This window comes from Acanthopagrus latus, chromosome 11, assembly GCF_904848185.1.
Source record: "Acanthopagrus latus isolate v.2019 chromosome 11, fAcaLat1.1, whole genome shotgun sequence".
Classification (NCBI taxonomy): Eukaryota; Metazoa; Chordata; class Actinopteri; order Spariformes; family Sparidae; genus Acanthopagrus; species Acanthopagrus latus.
This window is the reverse complement of record NC_051049.1, coordinates 30,375,040-30,386,157: the sequence shown is the minus strand read 5'-3', so window position 1 is coordinate 30,386,157 and position 11,118 is coordinate 30,375,040. Positions and strand designations below refer to the sequence as shown.

Below are 11,118 nucleotides of genomic sequence, written 5' to 3'. Positions count from 1 at the left end.
ACAACAATATAATTATACATCAGTTACACGAGCAATAACAATAGTGGGCTGGCGAGCACAGCCCACTAATGACTTGACTCTTAGTGCCCCACTAGTGGCAGAGATTGCCATGGCCTGGTCTTATGAATCGACTGCAGTGGTGTGTCCAGACATTCTTTCCTGACATGCAGGGCTGGTCAGCGTTCCCCCTTTGGACCCTGACACACCCAGCCGACAGTTGGCCATTGGCCTGTGTCAGGGCTGTCGGAGAGCGTTTGTGGCCCCAGTTTACAGTAGCCCTTTTTACACAGCGTCTCCACATTATCTCCGGAGCAGTGGTTCGCCGATGGTGATTCACACAGAACAAAGCACCTCCGCCGTACCGCCGTGAAAATCACACGGAAAGCCGGCGCTGCGGCTCCTAAAATGGCGTGATGGCACGCATCATGTTGATGACGTCGGTGTTTCTCAGGTGCCCCCTGTCAATCTAAACCCGTGGACCGTTTACAATCATATGGATGCTGTTATAATGTGTTCTGATTAAGATGCTGACCCACCAAACATCCTGGAAAGTGACAAAGCTAAATTTCATAATTACATAATCACCATCAGTAAACTGGACACTGTCTGACTCTCTCACTCACGCGATGGAGGCTGAAATGTGACGAAATGTAACAGAAATGTGAGGAAGAGTTGGTGGAATAGACAGGAGGACGGACGCTTCTCCACTGTGGTATTTGTTTTCCTCATATAAAGTTGACAAAGACCGTAACTTTTGTTTGGTCCTGTAACGTTGCTTTGTGAGACATTTCTCTGTATTTAGTTGAGTGAAGTTGAAGTGCAGTTACCACACTAGTCAGACCGACACGCCCCCGCTCCATGCCTCCAGCTTACCTCTGGGCCTTCCTGAGCTATGGAACATAAGTCATAGTGAACATTTGTACCAAATTTGAAGGAATAATTTGTTGACCGGGGCGGCTGTAGCTCAGCGGGTAGAGCAGGTCGACTAGTGATCCAAAGGTCACTAGTTCAAATCCCGGCTCAGGGCAGGGCTGAGCTGCATGTCGAAGTGTATTTGAGCAAGATACTGAACCCCACATTGCTTGTCCAGGGAGTACCCTGCCCTTGCCCTGAGACAAGGCTGGGATTGGCTCCAGCAGCAACACCCCGTGACCCCATGTAAAGGGATAAGCGGTTATGGATAATGACATGACATGACAATTTGTTGACTGAAGACAGAGTGCTGACACAAATTTCTTTACTGAAACAAATTCATTTTACAAAATGCTTGAATGATAACCTGGAAGTTCAGTAATTTGTCTTCATGAAGTGACAACAAGAACAGACTGACCTCAACTCATCTCCTGGGTCAACAGGTAACATCTTAAAATAGACTACATGACATTTACACACACAGGTTTCTGTGAAAATACAGTTAGAACATGTTTTACAAAACAACAAAATAAAAGAGAATAGAAAATCCCCCCTCTCAATGCACAACTCTATTGATACTTTATGAATAAAATAAATTCAATCTCCACTGGACTGATGAAAGCAGGGTCTTTGAACTGCAACTATGAACAAGAAAATATCTTGAAGGAAAACGGCCTTCTGCCTTCACTCTCACAGACAGATGATGACACCTGGCCACCTCATTCCAGTAGCAAGAGGGAGGGGTGCACAATCCACTGGACATTTTATTTTATAAACATTTTCAAACAGATTTACAACAAATTAGCAATGGCAGCACACACCTATTCAAATTTCCTCGCAAACTGGATTTAAATAAATGTGCAATGCAAACTTTCAGTAGAAGAATTAGAAAACAACTGGGCAGACAAAGCGCATCAAAATTCTGATTGGGTTCTTTAAAATTCATCTATATACTGTTGAAAAAATAGAACATTAATCATTAACCTCAACATCACCAGTATTACTGCAGACTCCTGTCTGTAAAGCTGAGGTGACTTTCTAAAAGTACCTAAATAAATAGGCTGGTAAAAACAAGTGAACATGTAAAAGCTTGTGTCACTTAAACAACATTACATGGAAAGGAATGCAGCTGATAGTTACAGCTGGAGAGGAGGCTTCTTCAGTGCTTTAAATGCTATTGCTCCCACCTAAAAGAATACTGCATCTATATTATCACTTACTATATTATCCCCATGAAGTCTGACCTGAAGTGACAGCAAATGATTTTACCGGCAAGTGTGAAAAAATGAGTTTACGGTTTGTCCAAAACTACTTTTCTAACTACTTTTTTTTTTTTTGATCATGATAAGGCTATCATGATCAGAAAATAAGATAGTTCTGTGAATGCCATACTTAACCATATGCCCAATAATGAAATACAGAATGTACTAAATACCTCAGATTTGTAATCTTGGTCTAGCCTCTTTGATGGAAAGTTTTCCAATTTTAAATGAGATGATGAGTTAGTCTGTGTGTAGCTGCTGTTTGGAAAACATATGATGTGTTTTGTCTGGGTACTATTAAGAACAATCAACCTTTAACTTCAGTGGTTCAAGAAATGGCTGCCACGTTTGCTTTTTTAATGATCCATCGCAAGCACCAACATTCTGTACATCATTCCAGACTATCAGAGGCAAACGTTTTGGGCAAAGTAGTCCTTCTATTACAAGACAATCCTAGTGCAATTTTGATTACTGATGTATGCCTGGAAAGAGATTAAAGCGCTGCTACCTGACCCGTTCGGCCCCTTTCAGGTTCGATACAGGACTGTTTTCATGGGCTCAGAAAGGACTTTGATTGACATTAATTTGGTTACTTTCAAATGGTATTTACTGAGAAATGTATTTGTCTGACTTTGTGAATTTCTTTCAACTCATCTATGTTCCGCTGTTAGAAGGATATAAGCAACTGTCTGTGGGACCATGCAAAGTAAACCAAAGCTGGCTAAAGCAAAAGCTTATCAATGAAATTAACAACAAGTTCTGTACAGAGTTCTGCCCTCTTCAGAATATGGAGCGTGGCAGGTATCAGGGGCAATGCTGTTTCATCATGAAAGAAAAGTAATCAACATGAACCTTTTCATTTCCCCCCAAAACAATGCCAAAACATATCTTCAACAGTGTGACAACAATGTGAAGCATGCTGCCTTTATGTTTTCATATTAACTAAACAACAACTGATTAATGACACTGGTCAAAAGAACTTGAACATGTTCATTTTAAATGACAACATTCTCAACTAAATAGTGTCGCACTGTTGCACTTTGTGATTCCCTCATCTTGTAGTCTACGGGTTGTTGAACTGGTTGAAGGTTAGATGCCTGAAATAAGGTCTGAGAGTTTAATAAAAAGAAAATAACAGATTTTCACATTTTGGTCTATAATGTAAAATATATCAGTAAATACCTCATGTTTGAATTAAAAAGTGTTACACGGGTTAAAAACAGTTAGCAGTTGCTTACAAGTGTCTAAATGAGACAACAGAGTTGTTGGGGACATTAAACGTCCTCACAGCAAACACGGAGACTCATCTACTCACTAGTCCATTTTTACAGGCCCACTTCAGTTACAAACTATTCTAACTCTAACTTGTACATTGATCCATTTATAGAAAACCTGTATGGTAATTGTGTAATAAAAAGTCACGTGACTGTGATGTTGTCTGTTTATAGCCTGCTAAACATCTAATTTATGCTTCAAACATCACAAAGCGGTGTTCATCTGTGGAGATTATCTTGATGAACAAAACCTGTAAGTATGAAAAACTTGTGTTTGACACAAAACATTTGCTGCACGATTTCTAAAATCAGTCTTTTTGTGGAAGAAACCAAGGCAGTGCTAACTTCTGGATTAGCTACAAAACCTCAGTCTGAGTTTGAGAGAATGGAAGATTAATTGATAAAGACAATATTGTTGGTTCCAGTTAGTTTGTCCCAAATAGTTTAGATTTTTCCAGGACACAATTTAAATTAGACAAGCACCTCAATAATGAAACTGTGAAGAATAGAGGACAGGAACTAAAGGAACAGTAGCAATAAGCCTATTAATTACAAAGAAATGATTAAGACATTTTAGGGCTCAAATTACTAATTAAATATTCTAAATGAGGGTACAAATGAAACTAAACTTTGACCTTTGATACCTGTCACACTCTGTATCATAGGCACTGATGGCAGCATATCCTTTAAACCTAGGTAAACAGGTAGGTAAAGTTACTTAAATGTTTTGCTAAGAGCAATACATGTAACTCTGCTGTACTTTAACTCCAGCCATGTCTTTTCTAAAGACGTTTCTATCAGAAAGGTGAACTAAAGCTTATTGCTTCCTATAGTTTCCTGTCAGGGCTGGAAATCATCCTCCTGTACTATGTGTAGTCCTGTGGAAAAAGTCAAATAAAAACACTGATGTTGACAGATAGATGAACAAGATGTAAACAGTCCAAAATGGGTCCTGAAGGAAGTAATCTGGAGCTACACTCTGTCAGTGGCTAGCTTCTGGTTAAGTTACAGTGAGCACAGCTCAGTCAGTGCTGCTGGTGTGTAGGTGAGGGACTGAGGGTTACTCCATGATGGCTCTGTAAATCACAGGCTCGATGTAGTCCCCTCTGTAACGTGAGTTGATCACTCTCTGTCTCTTTGACTCCTGGATGATCTCCCTTTCTTCAAAGATCCCATCAAATCTCATGTCCGATGCTTTAGACTACACAGACAAACACAAGGCTGCATGTCAACACTGACACATTTTTTCAGCTTATTTCACTGGTTTTACAAACTCTGACTTTTGACTCATTCCTACACCGAAAAAGTTCATTTGCACTCACCAGTCTGGATTTGACTCTCTTGGGGAGTTCCTCATCCAATGTGTAGACATCATCTCTCTTGGCTGTTAGCTGTGATCCATCCTCGAACTCCACCTACATTCCAGAAATACAGTCAAGACATAAAAATAATTCCAACTGATACTTTTCAAACACAGCACTTAGAAAATGCTTGATAAAAACAAGAAAATCAGGATGGAAGACAGAAACAAGACAAGAAAAAAACCTCCCCTAACAACTTAAAGGTCCCATATTATACAGTTTTTCATCAATTTCACACAGCAGTCAGAGGTCCAACAACTCTGTATTTGATATGGATTGCCCCAAACCCATTCCTGGTCCTGAATTTCAGCTGTCTAAACGTCGCTCTACAGAGATCTCCTGACAGCAGTCTGTTTCTGTGCCTAAACCTTTAAATGCTAATGAGCGCTGTCTGTCAACACCTGCTTGGAGAGCAGCAACACTTAACGGTGGCTTGGGTGCAACTACTGGGTCTGGTTTGGGTGGGACTGATCCTTTTATGTTACTGAAGCAGTCCAATGTGAAGTGGTTAGCACACACATACAATGTAACGCAACCACTGTCTCTTCTGTTGTTCTGTAGCTGGGACAGAATATAGGCACTGATGTTGATTTTTACAACCAGCAGCAGAGCAATTTGGGTGTCCAGCTCTGAGCGATGACATTGCTAGACACTGCTGTCTCACTGCTGGACACACCAAACTTCACCTCGGTGATGAACGACCCCCTCTCAAATATCTCCTATCACTGCGCAGAGGAGGTCGGCCTATGATAATAACCCCTTTTATTACATAACCACAGGAGTTGAATCTGAACAGCCTGTAGGAGCGCCGTTTTACCAGTGGGTGGGCTGCAGAGACCATGCACGAATTGCTTGTTTTCATCATTCTGGGAGTTGGCAGGCTCAGGGAGGACCAGCTTATATATACATATATATAGAGTAGGGCTCGCCCATTTACCGGCACTGATATCCGGCATTTTGACGCATATCGGCATCTGCCTTTTTTCTAATCTGATGGCCGATAAGAGATCAATTTAAAACTGGGTTATTTTGGCTGTGATGCAGCCGAGCCTCTCTGTCTGCTGCCCCTACTCTGTCTCCAGCATTGTCCCACCCACAGCACCATCTGATTGGTTACAGGCAGAGCGGGTAACAGCCAGTCAGTAGTGAAAGCTGTGCATGCACAGTGCTCACACACACAGTGGAGGGGAGAAAAAGTTTAGCCACCACCTAAGGCGGGATTCATAGCCTGGCGCTGCTCCTAGGGGCTTGGTTCCGAAGGTAAGCTACGGCAGCAGACTCTCCCGAAAATTGTAATAAACATCCCAGTCCTCTAAAACTACTAGTAACTGTGAGCCCGTTAATGTTATATAAACATAAGCGGCAGCTCTGCTCACCCGCTGTCCCTCCAGACGAGCCTGTTAATCACTCGCTAATACTCGCTATATATATATATATATATATATATATATATATATATATATATATATATATATATATAAAAATAGTCCGTGTGTGTGAGTGAGAGAGTAAAAACCCCATAAACTCAATTCAGTCCAGTTTTATTGCAGGTAAGCACGTTGAAATAAATAAAACATTTACATAATAAAATCAACTACAGGCTTCCCAAATGCTGTAGTAAAGTAAGCATGATGAGTTGAGCATATATCATATGTATGGCCCCACATTTAAGTCTAGATACACTTAAGTCTATGTGTAAAAACTCTCAAAGTTAAGTCTTGGAGTTTGTATTATTTAAAATGTTGACGCCAATATTTTCCCTTTTACTGCAAATGAATATCACCTCCAAATATCGGTTATTGGCCTCCTTGACTACTAATAATCGGTATCGGCCCTGAAAAAAACATATCGGCCTATCTCTATACAGGGAGTGCGGAATTATTAGGCAAATGAGCATTTTGACTACATCATCCTCTTTATGCACGTTGTCTTACTCCAAGCTGTATAGGCTCGAAAGCCCACTACCAATTAAGCATATCAGGTGATGTGCATCTCTGTAATGAGAAGGGGTGTGGTCTAATGACATTAACACCCTATATCAGGTGTGCATAATTATTAGGCAACTTTCTTTCCTTTGGCAAAATGGGGCAGAAGAGGGACTTGACAGGCTCAGAAAAGTCAAAAATAGTGAGATATCTTGCAGAGGGATGCAGCACTCTTAAAATTGCCAAGCTTCTGAAGCGTGATCATCGAACAATCAAGCGTTTCATTCAAAATAGTCAACAGGGTCGCAAAAAGCATGTGGAAAAACCAAAATAACTGCCCATGAACTGAGAAAAGTCAAGCGTGCAGCTGCCAAGATGCCACTTGCCACCAGTTTTGCCATATTTCAGAGCTGCAACATCACTGGAGTGCCCAAAAGCATAAGGTGTGTGATACTCAGAGACATGGCCAAGGTAAGAAAGGCTGAAAAACGACCACCACTGAACAAGACACACAAGCTGAAACGTCAAGGCTGGGCCAAGAAATATCTCAAGACTGATTTTTCTGAGGTTTTATGGACTGATGAAATGAGAGTGAGTCTTGATGGGCCAGATGGATGGGCCCGTGGCAGGATCGGTAAAGGGCAGAGAGCTCCAGTCCGACTCAGACGCCAGCAAGGTGGAGGTGGGGTACTGGTATGGGCTGGTATCATCAAAGATGAGCTTGTGGGGCCTTTTCGGGTTGAGGATGGAGTCAAGCTCAACTCCCAGTCCTACTGCCGGTTTCTGGAAGACACCTTCTTCAAGCAGTGGTACAGGAAGAAGTCCGCATCCTTCAAGAAAAACATGATTTTCATGCAGGACAATGCTCTGTCACACGCATCCCAGTACTCCACAGCGTGGCTGGCAAGAAAGGGCCTAAAAGAAGAAAAACTAATGACATGGCCTCCTTGTTCACCTGATCTGAACCCCATAGAACCTCTGGTCCCTCGTCAAATGTGAGATTTACAAGGAGGGAAAACAGTACATCTCTCTGACCAGTGTCTGGGAGGCTGTGGTTGCTGCTGCACGCAATGTTGATCGTGAACAGATCAAAACACTGACAGAGTCCATGGATGGCAGGCTTCTGAGTGTCCTTGCAAAGAAAGGTGGCTATATTGGTCACTGATTTGTTTTTGAATGTCAGAAATGTATATTTGTGAATGTTGAGCTGTTGTATTGGTTTCCCTGGTGAAAATAAATAATTGAAATGGGTATATATTTGTTCTTTGTTAAGTTGCCTAATAATTATGCACAGTAATAGTCACCTGCACACACAGATATCCTCCTAAAATGGCTAAAACTAAAAAAGCCCCACTCCAACTCCCAAAAATATTCAGCTTTGATATTAATGAGTCTTTTGGGTTCATTAAGAACATGGTTGTTGTTCAATAATAAAATGAATCCTCAAAAATAAAACTTGCCTAATAATTCTGCACTCCCTGTATAGAGACCAGAAAAAACATGTTTTTCCTAATATGGGACACCAGCAGAAACAGTCCCCTCTCAAACAAAAGCCTTTCAACTGCCAGCTGACTTCCAGCTGGTTACCCGTTGATTTCCAGTTACTGGCAGTCTCTCCCTCCTCCTGGTGGTGTCCCTACATTCCACTCTAACTTCTATGTGCTATATCGTAGGCAACTGGACGTTTCACCTCGTTAAACCTAAATCTTATACCTCTACTCCATTACATCTTACAATCACAATCAGAAATCCTTTAATGTCCCGCAGACTGGGTAATTTGTCTCAGCAGCGACAGAATATTACAGAACAAAACCAATAGCAAGAATAAACAATGTGATTAGAAAGGGAAGAAATAGAATAAATTGATGTATATACATATTTACATTATATAGTGCAAAATTTACAGCAGATTTTTATACACAGATTTTAAATACAAATAATAAATATGGGTGTCAGGAAATTGACCAAATAGTGCAAAAAACAGGGACTATTGCAGGCAACTATTACTAAGTGGTATGTCGTAGGCAACTGGACTTGTTTCAGTTTCCTGAACATGTTTCCCCTCTCATCCAAGAATCTTCAGTTTGAACTGACTGGAGGGTACCTCAAGTACCAAATTAAATTAAGTATGAAACAAATGTTAAGAACTGTATTAGACTGCATCGTACTGCACTGAATCGTACAGAAAGGTCCTGTATTAACAATGCATCATCCCTGAATGCTGTCGGGACCTTTGGCTAGAAATATAGGCTTTGTTCAGCCAGCAGGCAAGTCAGTTTTTTCTCAAATCAGACCCCCAAGACAGACGGTCTGCAGTTATTTGTGAGTTATCATATTGGATTTTTGGTTCCAGACATCATCAATCTGAATGTGTTGCTGTGGTAACAATGTAGGCATCAGTCACTACTAATAATTGACACAGCTTTCCAACACAAAAGCATGAAAAATGGACAGCCATTATTTCACTCTCGAAACAATCATCCTGTCGAGTCCCAAAGCAGTTTGTTAATTTCAGTCTGACTCCACAGGCTGTTGTCTTCCATACTACTCTGCTAGTTGCAACATGGATAATAATAATAATTAAAGCTGCGAGCAGCGTTGGACGGGCCCTCGCAGTCCACGCACCTCGGGGCATGCTGCCGTCAGGGCTTCCGCATGCAACGCCTTGAAGAAGCTGTTTCTTTAAAATTTGGTGGCCTGCTCCCGCTGGAATTAAGTAATGTACGCTGAAGTCAGAAAAAAGTGCGTGTACTGCTGCACGATTCCCCAGACAAAGACAGAGTTGATGGTCCGCTTCTGGAGCTGGCCAACAAAAATGTCCACATGAGGCATAATGCAATGAAATAGTTTCAGGAAGAAGCTGAAAGTGTCATCGTCCAGTAGCTGAAGAGATTTTTTTTCTCCAGTTCTTCCAGCTGCTCTACACTCTAGCGATAATGTCCCGCCCTCTAGCTTAAAGCATGAAGCACAACAAGAGGTTGAAAGGCGATGAGTTTTGAAGAGGATTTTCAGATTTTCCCATTTACTTTCCATGCAAACCAATCAGACTGCGACCAAATCGTCAGCTATTGGCCGATTTGCACCAAATTTTACACAAAGCCTTATCACTCCATGGAACACAATTATACACATTTACGTGATAATCAGACAGTATTTTGTTAAGCTGTACAAGATTGTCTGCTTTCAACACAATATGCAGGAATTTGTTTGGAGTTCGAAAAAGTAGGTTTTGCATTTGTCACAATTTTGCGAATGGAAAGTTAGCTCGAAAGTGGGCGTGGCCTACACCAAATAATTCAGCTGAATGGAGGGAACATGTAGATATAAGGTTTAACAATGTCTGAAACAAAATGTGTGAGTAACGGGCCAAAAACTCTTTCAAGTGGAAAATAGCGCCACCTGCTGGTTATTTTTGGTGTGTATGTTGCAGGGGCTAGTCTATACCACCCCTATGAATTTCATTTCCATAAGTGTTAAGGTGTGGGCACAGGGCCAAATATAAAATGAAACTGGTACCACAGCGCCACCTAGTGGCCGATTGATAAGTCCTTTGTCAGATATCCTCAAGAGGGGAGTGGCAATGATTATACCAAGTTTGGTGTCAATCCGCTCAACCAATGTGGAGATATAAACTATTGGTATTTAAAGAGCGCCACCTTGTGGTCATCGCCTAAACTTTTGGAAACATCCTCAGGAACTCATGTCAAAGTACTATCTCAAGTTTCATGTCATTTGGACACACCATTGTGGAGATATCCAACACTACCTGTTTGGAAGGAAATCTGCAGGAAGTTGTTATTTAATAACTTGAGTATTGTTTGGCCTATCAAAATTCTTTTAATAACTTTTTGTCAGGAGGGTCCACAGATGCTGTGTGCCAAGTTTCGTGCAAATCGTTTAAATTGTCTGGGACGAGTTCGAAAAAGTAGGTTTTCGCCATTTTGCGACGTGACGAAAAAAAACGGTAGGCGGAAGTGGGCGTGGCCTATACCACGAGACTCAGCCCAATTCACTGAACGCGTGGATATAAGGTTTTATATAAGTATATGGCAGTTATTAGCCAAAATGCGCTGTGCTTAATAACAGCGCCACCTAGTGGTGGAAATTCAGGACGACAATAGATTATAAAATTTTTCGCCAGGTGGGACTCCAAGTTTGGTGAGTTTTGGGGTATGTCCAGGCAGTGAAAAATGCAATCATTTCGTCCGAAGAAAATAAATAAATAAATAAATAAATAAATAATCACTTCAAAAACAATAGGGTCCTCGCAGGTTCCCTGCTCGGGCCCTAATAATTTTACATCAGGCTGCACGTGGCACAAGAGACACTGCAATGTGATGTGAGTGTCTGTACCAGACACATCCACAGAAATCTGAATCACATT

The 11,118-nt window shown here is 41.3% G+C and overlaps 1 protein-coding gene across 1 annotated transcript in view; it reads right to left on the bottom strand.

The window, feature by feature from the left end:
* Window positions 1-1,220: 1,220 nt before the first annotated feature.
* kdm4aa (lysine (K)-specific demethylase 4A, genome duplicate a) overlaps window positions 1,221-11,118 on the bottom strand; it is a 34,385-nt gene continuing 24,487 nt past the window's right edge. Inside the window, exons 21-22 of the mRNA XM_037114480.1 lie at window positions 4,771-4,863; window positions 1,221-4,649 (exon numbers count right to left, since the gene is read on the bottom strand). Coding sequence (XP_036970375.1) covers window positions 4,509-4,649; window positions 4,771-4,863 — 234 coding nt within the window. The 3' untranslated portion in view covers window positions 1,221-4,508. The remainder of the gene's footprint in view (window positions 4,650-4,770; window positions 4,864-11,118) is intronic.